General features: G+C 42.2%; 1 protein-coding gene and 1 long non-coding RNA gene across 2 annotated transcripts; one reads left to right on the top strand and one right to left on the bottom strand.

Moving 5' to 3' along the window:
• Nucleotides 1–3,099: 3,099 nt before the first annotated feature.
• MRPL44 (mitochondrial ribosomal protein L44) lies at nt 3,100–9,608 on the bottom strand. The gene is made up of 4 exons (XM_083613978.1): nt 9,413–9,608; nt 6,330–6,798; nt 4,666–4,844; nt 3,100–3,404 (listed from the first exon to the last, which is right to left on the bottom strand). The coding sequence occupies exons 1-4, from the start codon at nt 9,574–9,576 to the stop codon at nt 3,233–3,235; spliced, it is 984 nt and encodes a 327-aa protein (XP_083470104.1). The 5' UTR covers nt 9,577–9,608; the 3' UTR covers nt 3,100–3,232.
• Nucleotides 9,609–9,696: 88 nt separating this feature from the next.
• LOC310762656 lies at nt 9,697–11,875 on the top strand. Its single transcript, XR_014548112.1, has 2 exons — nt 9,697–9,840; nt 11,036–11,875. It is a non-coding gene; the product is annotated as an uncharacterized lncRNA (long non-coding RNA).
• The last annotated feature ends 939 nt before the right edge of the window (nt 11,876–12,814 follow it).

Here is a 12,814-nt window from a genome sequence, read left to right on the forward strand (position 1 = left end):
CCCACCTCGCCCTGTGGGAGATGCTTACCTGGCGTGACCCTGCAGGTGGTTAAAAATAAGTAAATAGGAAAAGAGAAGGAAGAGAAGGAGCAGAAACAACAACAACCTGGCCCAGTTGCAGGGGGAGGTGGCGAGAAGAGGTCAAAGAGAGAAATGTCAGAGTTAGGGAAGGGATGGAGACAGATGGGGCAACTGGCGGCCAATAAGCAGCAAATGACCACCACCCCCCTCTGAGATTTTGTCCCCGCAATTCTGCCTGATTTTATTGAAATATTTTACCCATGGCATGTCTAGTCCATAGTTCCTAGCTGTGGCCTGCTAAAAAGGCCCCCAGCAGGCAGGACACGATAGTTCCATAGCCCTCTCCGCGGCTATTTCCCAGCTGCTTGCATTCAGAAGCAGGCAGGATCCGAAGCTGGAGGCAGTATATAGCCACCCCGCTATTTCGTTGGTAAGGTAAAGTGTGTGAGAGAGAAAGGGTGTGTGTGTGTGTTGCACCCACGCACAGCGAGGGTGTGTTCTATGCGAGCAAACCACTACAAGGCAGCTCTTTAAATCCACTGGCCCCGATCCAACAGAGTTAATCAGTATGCGGATCAAAGCAGTGCCCTAAGCAGTGCTATCCACGTTCACTGTTGTTGAACGGTGGTCTGAGTGCTTCTCCAGGTAAGAGCACTGGTCCATCAGGGCATTGTCTACTCTGACTGACGGCGAGCACAGCATACTGTGGCTAGGGTTGCAATTTTCAAAAAGTAAAAATTCCTGACACCCCGCAAAGTTGTTGAGCTTTCTATAGGAAGATCCCAAAATTGTTGAGCTTTTTTGGGCTTTTTCCATCACACTGCCATACTTATAGGTTTCCTCTGGCATTTTACCTATTAGGTAAAATTCCTGATATTTTGTGCACCCTTAAGAAATTGCGAGGAGGAATTCTGGCAAGAGGAATCTAAGGGGAAAGGACTTCCCTCTGGAGCACATGAGAGCTTTTGGACTTTACCCAGGTGGGTTGGGTGCTGCTATCACCATGTACACATCAGTTACGTGTGGGGCAAGGCAGAAAAGGCTGGTGTGAGAGGAGCAATGAGTCCAGCTGGTATGCTACCCAGTAGAGCTAGCTTATCAGCAGAGGCGTACCTAGGCTCCCTTGTGCCCTTGGCAAGGAGATGCATCAGTCCCTTGCATCCTTGCCAGAATATTTTTTGCAATTTTTGTGCTCCTATGGGTCCACACCCTTTACTGGCGCCAACCCCTGGGTACACCCCTGCTTTTCAGGCAACAGAAAGGAAAGGATTGGTCTCATTGGTTCCCAGAGGTGGGAGCTGGGGGCAGAAAGAGCTCATTGACCTGTGCAAGCCCCACAAGCTCTTCTGTCCCATTCATTCAGTTTTTGCTAGGCATCCGAAATGTGAATGTGAACATGTTACCCTATACCAGGGCTCAAACTCCTGTCTTCTGCTATGTCTTTGGCTTCCTTCATCTGGCCCCTTCCTTTTTACTACTGACCCCTCCAGGGTGTCTTGAACCCTCATCCAGGAGGGCTGCTTATGGTCTTTGCAGGCATTCTGCTCAGATAAGTTGTCTCCCTCCCTTAAGAATGCTGTACTACAAAACTGTGGCTATGAACAGATAAGGGCATTTGAACCCCTTCCTGAAGGGGTTGGCAGAATGAGGTGGTGCAAGGATTCCGCCCCTGTGGTCATGAGTTCAGTTGGATCGCTGACTTCTAGTGGAGCAGTCCAGTTGGTGGCTTTGGCAGCGTTTTCAAGGAGATTGGGAGTGGGTGTATTCCATTTTTAGTTTCTGCATTTTCTGATTTCCTTGGGCTACGTACATATCATTCAGCAGCATATCTCCCCCTCACCCCGCCACACACACACACACACCAGCGCATAACTGGTGTGTAGAATTGCTCTCTAAAAGCTCTCTATAGCTAATAGCAGCTTTTAGAATTAACATTTACTTTCACTTTAAGAAGCTAATTCAAGGTTTTAATGCCACAAATGCATTCCATTTTCAGAATAAAAAACCAGGAACTAAAAGCATGCTTGGGCATGCGTTAATGTTTTTTGAAAGCTATGATCAGCTGTCATTTTCATTTCTAAATCCCTATGTGCATAGCACAGTGGCAAATATATTTTTGCATGCTCCATTGGAATGCTTGGTCTCGCAGAATTCTTGTTCATTCCAGTGAGAGATGCATACACAGTAATAGTCCAGTAGAAATTTGCAGAAGCACACAACGGGCAAGTAGCAAAAGGGAACGTTGTTTGAAACTGAGTGAAGCCTTTTAAATAATGTGTTGCAAACCAGCATTGCCCACTGGAATGCAGAACTTGGACCTGGGCATAAAACTATACACAGTCATGAATTCACTGAGTAATCAAGGAAGATGACACAATCTCAGTTCTACTTCCCCTTCAAGAGAGATACATTATCTTCTCTTCCAAGTATGGGAATTCAAATAAACAGAGTACAAAGGAATGAAGAACTGGCCTCTCTCCACAATGAAAGGAATGCTGAAGACAGTAGCTCATGTGAATCATTGCTACATATTGATTACTCTTTTTTTCAAACAGATTTAATCAACCGAGAGGAATTTTAAGTAGAAGGGAAAGAAAAATGGGATGCAAAGGTTAACATGTTTGTTGTAGCTTTTTACTCAGTTTCATTAATGCTAAGCATGCCTGATGAAATTAGCAGATATTTTTCATAATGGGTTTTGGAAGTAATGGAAATAGATGACTCTAGAGATTGGGATAATGGACTATATTGATTCTTTGGGATACATGAATAAATTAAAAGCCGATTTTCTTCCTTTTTTGTTCCTTGTAATATGAGAAAATATATACAGCTGGGTAACTTTTGAAAGTTGTTGTGACATAGATGTTCAGAAGACAGAGTCAGTACTAGCTGTTATATAACTCATATTTATGAGTTAATTTTATGCTATAGGGAAATCTGAAATGCAGTGTTGGCCTAAATTATACTAGCATTTTGTATTGTAGAGTTCCCTCAGTACTCTACACTTGCTCTGAGCCTATGCAACACAAGGTTTAACGGAGCTTTCAGCATACCATAATGCATGAATGCAAGAAAAAATATGTACCACAAACATGTTTATTAGCAGTAAGGGAAACTGGTATTTTCAAAATCTTAGTTTCTTAATAGTTCATTAAATCTTGTTCCTCTAAAATGTAGCATTCTTGCACACATAAGAAGTGACCTTTTCTGCCTAATTGCTGCTAATAGCATTTTCTGCTTTCTGCTCCCATTTTGGAGAAGAATAATCCCATGGCTTTCTGTTCTCAGTAAACCCATAAAGTTTCCGCAGGGCTACACGTGCAGCCTCTTCTTCAGCTGCTAATATTGTTTCAGCAGTACCTTCTGCCAGAAGCTTCTTATCACTGAAAAAGAGGAAATACTTTTATGAGAAGTCTTAATTAATTAATTAATACATACTGTGCATATAGATAAAGGTAAATAAGGTAAATGACCCTTGGACAGTTAAGTCCAGTCAAAGGCTACAATGGAATTGCAGCACTCATCTCACTTTCAGGCCAAGGGAGCCGGCGTTTGTCCACAAGCAGCTTTCTGGGTCATGTGGCCAGCATGACTAAACCGCTTCTGGTGCAACAGAACACCATGATGGAAGCCAGAGTGCACAGAAACAACATTTACTATGTATATATGACAATATAGAAGGAAACAACAATACTGCCTTCCTTTTTCCTAAGTTGTATGTCCAAGTCCCAATGGGCCATGTGATAAATATTCACAGGCAATTTTAATTCACTGAGCCTCAACTTACATGCTGAGTAACAAGATCTAACAGATTCAGAATGAAGTCCAGTTAAGTACTTGGCAGGAAATAAACAACAGTCATGTTTATACAACCAAGAATTTAATTTGTAAGATTACTCCAAGCATTCAGAGAAGACAAGGAGATAGGAATGAACTATAAAACAGTAGTGATAACAAAGCTGATAGTAGGACTAAGATAAAGTAAAGACAAAAGATAAAGTCAAGACAAAAGCTTGGTTATGTAATTAAATTCTCTCCTCCTCCCTTTTAAAGATTAAAAATACATCAGATTAATCTGAGGCATTCACAGCAACCTAACATTTTGACATTACACTTTCTGTACTGACATTTCAAGGAAGTAAACAGTGAATCAGGCTAAAGAATGCCAGACAAGTCTCCTCTTGTCAGAACAGTCTGACACACATTTCTTGTACAACTGCCAAGCTGAAAGATTTATTGGTACACTGATACCTAACATTTTTGGAGAGTGGAAACTAACAGAAGCATGTAGCTTCTTTATAAGATGCATCTCACACCTTAGCAAAAAATGTGACTAGATAAAAAGCCAGTTCTGATTATCTTACCAACTAAATGGGGTAGAAGTGCCCGCTAGGAGTGCCAATGCCACATCACAGGCCCTAGCAGATCTACTTGTGGGGGCATCACATTTGACTCACCAATATGCCATGGTTGATTCCCAGATTACATTGATTGCATGGTCAGGGCTTAGGCTGTGATATATTTCATGCACTGATTCAAATGCAACATCCACACATACAACCTGTGGGCCTAGAAGCAGGACAGGTATGATCTCACAATACACAGCAAGTAAGGTCATTCAAACCAGTCTCAGGTCTTACTAACCAATACAATCCAACGAAGTACAAGGGCACTACAGTGCTAGCTCCTGACTGTCGAGTTAGTCTTGGTTCTGGAGCAGACACATTCCTCTTGGCCAGTTCCTCCAGCAGCAAGCCCATTGGGTTCATAACATTCCACATCTCAAACAGATCTTTTCCTATCATTTGAGGAATAAAGAAGTCCTGAATATAAAAATGGAAAATTTTCAGATGTCAATTCACTTTGATTCCTGGTATGTATTTTTAATTGATAATGATTGTTACAAAGAGCCATGGTTATAAATGTATCTTGTTAATTCTAATTGTTCAAAGACAGAAAAACTTGATAGCCAACAGGCTGGGAGTAATACAGAGCACAGATTAATATTTTAAAATAAATGTTAAGAAATAAAAACATACAATCCTTTAAAGTCAAACAGAACTGTTAAGGATTACGTGGCTATGGGTTGTATCCAATGTTGATCATATTCTGAGCAGATCCACTAAAATTAATGAATGCATGACTAGCTTGCTCTGAGTAGAACCTAGTTGGATACATCTCTGTATTTCTTGCTAAGGCTAACTGCTGATACATCATGCTGTTTATGATGAACTAAGTATGCCTCTCTCAAGACACTTCACAATCAAGGACATTTTTTATTTGCATATTAATAGGAAAAAGTTTCTTGTAGATTAATGCAGCTGAAATGAACACGTTGCATCCCTCTTTGGGGGACAGAGAAAGCTAGCCATTACGATTTGGTGCCTGTTCCCACCAACAGGCCTGCATGCAGATAAAGACATCAAGCATACAAGACAGCCTGCTAGTTATATCACATGTTCTCTGAAATCACCCACTAAAAGGACAGAGGTAGTTAAGCTAGTGGTCCTTCTGACCCGTGAAGGCAGTGCAAAGACCCAACCACATATTTGTGAAGTGCCTTGCCCCGAACTCAGGCCAGAGCCCTACTTATTGCAGTAGTTGTGTGTGCTGTAAGCAGACTAATAAACAATGCCATAGCACTATAGTTCTACTAATATAGCTGGACATGCATGCTTTGTAATTAGCAGTGGGAGCTCTCCAGTTTTCAGATGTCTGTATTAAATGTACATATGCAGGCCTTTGTCTCTTCCAAACCTTAATGCTTCATTTAACATTTTAAAAATAAAACATTTTAAAATCCCTGTTAGTATTTTGTATAATCCAGTTTTCAAAAGTAAGTTGGAGTGATATCAATGCATGAAAGCACCATGCCAAAAGAAGACTGGGTCATAGAGGTCACTGCACCTGAATTATTATTAATATTGTTATTAATTTAATTTGTATATCTGTAGATCTCAGGGCAGTTCCCAATTACAACTTGGGTAATACAGTAATATATAATGTAATAGAACCTATATTACATTATATATTACTGTATTTTCTAGGTGGAACATTGGTTTTCTTGGGCACAATTTACAAACACTCCTGCCATAAGCTGCTTGCAGCATTATTTCTACTTCAATCACACACATGGAGTTAAAGCTAAGAGGATGGTTGTAGGAGATTACACACTATATGCTTGGGCAGCAGAATGCAATTTATCATTCCTTTAAGTGTTATGACAGAGAGCACTGTAGTCTTGGATGGGTGCCAAAGAACTATTAATTACGCTATACATAACAATATTATAGTGCACAATAACTTACCCTCACAAAGATCTCTGTTCTCTGAGAGCCACTACTTTGAAGCAATGCTCCTATTACAGCAAAGAAAGTCTTCTGAAGCACATTAGGTGGCACAGGAAATTCTGCGCAAAGTGTGAAGTCTTGTAGAGACAGGTTTCTGGCCAAATAAGACACTAATTCCTCACTGGTAAGAAAGTTAACAAGTGCCTCAATGCCAGCTTGTGGAATTTTTGGATAGGCTTCTTCCAAGCACCGCGTGAGGTAAGATCGTGAAAAAGAGATACCCTTCAGAGAAAGTTCATTATTATCCTTGAGATTAAGGGCAATTGCTTCTTTGTCTAGTCCCAGTTCTTGGCGTCTTGACTCTTCTTGTTTAATATAACAACGGTTAACAAATGCAGTTTTGAGGAATTCCAATGAAAACTTCTCATGCAACCGGTGGCTAAAAGCCTGTATTTCTGCATGGTAATCCCAGTTAGGTTTCTCAGAGCTAAATAATGACAAAAAGCAAGAAAACAATAATGAAAGGCATTTGAATGGGACGGAGAACCTGTGGCCCTGCTATGTTGTCGGATTACAACCCTCATTATCCATGACTACTGGCCGTGCCAGCTGGGGCTGATGGAGTCCAACCACAGATTGTCCATCCCAACTCTAGCCGATCATTCTGAACTAGATTTTACAAAACAAATATTACATTCCCAATTGTTCCATGTTTTGTTTCTGACAGTTTAGGAAAACCTTGAGTGCAAGAATGCAAAGCTTAATAATGCATTATGCCGAATAACACAAGTTATTTGCTGTTAGCTTAAACATTTTGGGAAGAGAGAATCTGATGAACCCATAGTCCCTTAATTTCAATGGCTCTACTCTTATTATGACTTAGTTGAATATCATCCACTATCTTTAATTACATAAGCTTTAATTTACTGTACATTAATTTATGCAAGGGTAAACTGTCTAATGTTGAACAAAGTGGCGAAAAGGCAGGCATAAAATTCATGTAGAAATCAAATGCTTCGGTCTGGTTTGCACATCCTGCTAAGCCAAAGTGAAACTATTGTTAATCAAGCCATTGTTTATTAAACAAGGACAAGTCACCCCACATACAATCAAACAGCTCTTGCCTTGTTTCATGCGGTTGGCTTGTTTAACTCCTGCCTACTTTGCACTCCCTGTCAGACATCCTGAAAGCCTTTGCAGTGTCATACTGCTGGAGTTGCCTCACTGTGACACCATGCCTCTTCCCACAGATCAAGAATGAAAAAACACTCTCAAAGTCAAGCAATAAAGTGTTTCTTAACCTTTTCCTTATATCACTCTGCTCTACTTTGCATCCTTACTTTGAATCCTCAGCATGAGTCCCCAGCAGGTATTTAACTACTGGCTAAAATGTAAGTGAATGATGAAATGCTTTATCGGAAATAATTGACTTTTAGTCCATAATGGGAGAAATCCATGTATTTTTCACTATGGTCAATAGTTACTTACAAACTAAAATTTGCAACATGTGTGGCAAGTAAGTCCAGCTTAGCCAGTTGGTTAGTATGCCATTTGAAGGGCTGACTACAAACTTGCAATTAAGTCACTTTTTATAGATTATACTCAATTCCAGTTTTACCTATCCCCTCATTATAGCATTTTGAACTGTGATGATTTATGGCTTTTTTATTCTATACAGTCTTACCTCGGGTTACAGACGCTTCAGGTTACGTCTTTTCGGGTTGCGGACCACCGAAACCCGGAAGTACCAGAACGGGTTAGTTCTGGGTTTCGGTGGTTGCGCATGCACAGAAGCCCTAAATCGTGCTTTGCTCATAAGTGCTGAATCGCAACCCGCGCGTGCGCAGACGCGGGTTGCGAACACTGCAGGTTGCGAACGTGCATCCCGCACGGATCACATTCACAACCCAAGCGTCCACTGTATTGTGATGAGCTATGGTTTTGATTGACTGAAAAACCTGTCATCTCAACTCAAGTTGATATTCCATGCATCTGATTATAAGTGTTCTCTGGTCTGATTATAAGTGTTCTCTGGTCTCTGGTCTTATGTCATGGGGCGGGAGCCACCCTGAAGCCTTTGTGGATGCAAATATATGTATACAGAGGCAATATATATAGTACACACTATTACATTAGCGTAGCCAGCGGTGTGTGGGGGGGGAGCTGCCCCCCTTCAAGTAAATAAATAAGAGGACTTAACTGACCAATTGTGTCGCAGATAACTCAGTTTTGCCCCCCCACATAAAGCCTGCCCCTCCCTAAAATAAATCCCAGTTACACCCATGCACTCTTAAACATATGGGGAGCCTCCCATTTCAGACACTATGACAGCCTTCCTTCCCTACCATTTTTTTACCAACCAGTATCAGGCTGGCACTTGCCCTGGTGTCTGCTGAAGACATTCTTATTTAGGCAAGCCTATCCACAGGTTTAGAAAAAATGCATGAGTATTAATTTACGTTATCATGCTTTTTAACTTTCTGCATGTTTCAAATTATGGCTGCGGAGATTTTAGCAATATAACTTTATTATTATTTTTTCATAAGCAGCCTTGAGGCTTCTCTCTCTCCCCACCCCCACCCCGCCCTACAATCAAGCGGTAATTTATTTAAAAATGAAAATAATTAATTAAAATAACTAAAAATAAATACTCCACGACTGACAGCGGCAACCCGTCTCTCTCGCCAGCCCACCTCCTCAAAAGAAGTCACTTTGCAAGCCCGGCAAAGTGATAAGACGGGGCTGTTTGAAACAGCCTGTTTAGGGGGCGGGGGACAAAAACCCTGCCATTCCCACGTTCCTTTCTTCCTTTCCCGAGTTTCTGACACGCATCCCGCCAAAGAAACATTTTCGACTCCTGATTTCTCCTCAACCCCAGAAGCAAGCGAAGGCAGCAGCCCTATTCGGCGAGGGACGCTCGTTAGCCGACGGTCAAAGCTTTGCTCTAGGGAAGGAGACGGGCGGGAAAGGCGAGCAGCCCGCGCCAGGCCCTCCCTCGTCCCCGCTCTTTCTAAGCCTCCGTCCTCCCAACAGGCAGGCAGGCAGGCAGGCAGGCATCCATCCATCCATCCATCCATCCTCCTTCCCCCCTCTTCTCTCACCGGGGCCTCGGGGTCTCGAGCAGCCGCTGCTGCTCCACATACGCGCGGACCCAACGCTGCTTATCTCGGCGCGGCTGAGGGCGGAGCGCGACGCGTCCCGGCGCGGCAGAGAGTAAGCGGTGGGAGCCCTCAAGGAACAGAGGCCGAAGCAGCGCGGACGCCATTTTCCATCGAAGGGAGGAAGGCAGGGAGGGAAAGGAGCGGGGGACCAGGCGCACCGGCCGCCCCGCCGTACGGAAACAAGCGCCGCTTCGTTTTCTGTTCCGGCCAAGTTCGGGACTGGGGTTTTTTCCCTAGCTGTAGAAGGTGAATGAGAAAAGTAGGGCAGGTTTGCCACTATGAACAGGTGAAGGCGAATGACGTGTAAATGACGTGTGGCCACGGTGGTCCTCATCTGGACAGGGAAAGCCAGTGTTCCCGATGTTCTGGTAACCTCTAGGTTGCATCCAGGGTCGGATTTAGGTTTGATGAGGCTCTAAGCTACTGAAGTTAATGGGGCCCATTATACGTCCAGCTGTCCTTTGTCAACAACAATTTGTCGCTGTTTTTTGTGCTGAATATTTGCTAGATGGTAATTTATGGACCTAATAGGTATCGAAAGCCATTTGCACATGTTGCCATGCAACCAGTCCATGCAGAATGTAGGCACCCTATATATAGAAATGAGCAAACCGGTGATATTTTATGGAGCAGGCTAGCAGGTGGGGCCCATTACTTACATAATAGGAGCCTACACGACACAAAACACTGTTGCTGTATGTAGGTTTTATTTTATTTGTTTTTATCTTATATTTTGGAAATGTACATCCAGTGGGTTTTTTTCCCTTTAAGTTTTTTTGGGGCCCCCAAGAAAGTGGGGCCCTAAGCTATAGCTTGTTAGCTTATATGTAAATCTGGCACTGGTTGGATCACTGAAGGTGGTTTGGAAACTTCAGCTGGTGCACAATTCAAGCGGCCAAGTTGCTCAGCGGGGCAGGATGGTTTGAGCATATTTCACCGATCCTGGCTTGATAGCTCTGGCTGTTAGTTCCCGGGCCCAATTCAAAGTTCTGGTTTTTACCGATAAAACCTTATACGGCTCAGGGCTGCAATATTTCAAGGATTGCCTCTCTCTCCATATGATCCGACCTGGATCCTAAGATCATCTTCTGAGGCTCTTCATGTGCCTCCTCGAGAGGTCCAGAGGTTGATTAACGTTCTGTGGCCTTTTAAACATGTGTCTTATCGATTTGTTTTTGTTCCACTATGTATTTTGTGTTCTCGTTTTGTGTTCTTACGTTGTGAATTGCCATGTGATCTTCAGATGAAGGGCAATACAGAGAAAGAGGCCAGAAATCTGGGCTTGAACTGGCCAGTTCCATACTATTTATAATCCTTGCTCAGCCATAAATTTATTGGGTGGTCTTCAGACTGTCCTTATCTGTCAGCCCGGCCTACCTCACTGGGCTGCAGTGAGGACTGACAAAAAACACCGGGTGATGAATGTAAGCCTTTCTGAGTTGTTTTAAGTAAAATTGTTTGATATAGAAGGAAGTGGAAAAGTTTTGAATAGTTTTTGGGAGTGTGGTTATTGGTTTGCTTTTGTTTTATTATGTATTTTATGTTCTCATTTTCTGTATTTAGGTTGTGAACCACGCTGTGATCTTCAGATGAGGTCTTATCTTCAAGAACCGTTCCAGAGGATAGCATTGCATATCTTGTCTGTAATGCTACTTAACATCTGTAGGAAGTGATTAGATCTGGAGCACAGTGTACATTGATGATATTTCAAATATTTATTTGTTAACATCTGAATTGGGAATGGCTGTGTAGGCCCTGGATTGGTGTCTGGGTGCTATTGTGCTCCAACATGAATTTTAATCAACTCTTCTGGCCTTGTCATCACTATTACCTTGAGATTCTATTACCTACATCATTATTAACTGCCTGAGATTCTAGGCAAAGGCCTATCTTAAAAGGTGCTTTGTTTTAATCCCCAAACTCGTGCTTTAGTTACTTTATAAGGGCTTCTAACAAATGAGTCAACAACTTCTGAGAGTTCCCGAGTTCTTTATGAAAAAGTTTGTTTTGATCCAAATACATTACGTTTGGGAGTAAAATGTGCATCCAATTTGGCCAGGACAAATAGTCATGGTCTTAGTTCTCCTCAGCCAAAGCAAGTAATTTACAAATATTGCACAGTTCTGCTACAGTGCTCCCACAACAAAGCTTATTAACTCTTTTTCTTTCAGCCATAAGCAATGGCTTGGTTCAAACATCATGGTAAGCTAAACTATGGCTTACTGGGACATGAATGTGTAGACTTGTGGAGAGGAGCTTGCAGCTGCATTTATCCTCCTCAATCTTTCTTCCTCCTACCCCACACTGAGCTCAGTCAAATGTGTTGTTCAGGCCCAGGATTGTTAAGCTCTTTCGTCACTAACCATTAGCTGTAGCCAAGAATAAAGCATGACATGCAAACCAGGCCAAGGGCTGCAGATGTTAACTGATCTGTCTTTCACACCACAGAGTAGCTGTATCATTATTGAGTTTAGTCACTAGGTAGCAATGGACTTAACTCTTATGAGTGGAGTCAGGCAATTCCTGTCCTGTTATTACTGGAGAAATGTTGTAAGGTCTTGTCTAGCTTCCATGAAAAAGAATGAAACAAAAAATAATGTGTGCTTCTTTCTCTGCTTCTCTCATACACAACTCTCACTAGTGGTGAAATAGCTGAAAGTTCACATTATGGGCGGTATCTCACTTCACACACTACTTGAAAAATGGGGTAGGGTGAACAAAGAAACAACATGACTAAGTTGCAAAATTTTACTCCCACCTTTCCCTTCATTCTTAAATTTAAGAAAGCCTATTACTAGAACCTATAAGCATATGTAGAAAATCTACTATTTGGTTCCTTTGCCAAGCTATTTGCTCTGCAAACACCTTCATCCACTATGCTTACTCACTGCTGGTAACACACCAATTTGGATTTTGTATAGGGATCACTCCAAACACAGTTCTGCCTGATGTCTTTTGGTGCCTTCCACTTTCAATTTGGAAACTAAGGGAGAAATCCAGTGATGCACAGGATTTCCACTTATGCAACAAGACTTCATTTCCTTCCTCCTGCAGCCTATCACACACACATTTGCCTACTCCCCAACTCTTCAGATCTGATTTTGAAGGACATGGGGGATGTGGGAAGACAAGAAGCAGTCCCATTGTGCAAAGTGGCTATCCAGAAGTCCATTTGTGCCTATCACACTGATATTTAAACAAATTAGCATACACCATTCTTAAAGATTTCAGCACTCAGCTCACCTAGCTTTTACTCATAAAAGTATTTAGGAGCAGGGCTTAATTCCACCCCACCCCCAAATAAATACTTTTCATGTCCATTTTTTATTTGCCCAAAGAAGA

This window comes from Podarcis filfolensis (assembly GCF_964270895.1).
Source record: "Podarcis filfolensis genome assembly, chromosome: 5".
Taxonomy (NCBI): Eukaryota; Metazoa; Chordata; class Lepidosauria; order Squamata; family Lacertidae; genus Podarcis; species Podarcis filfolensis.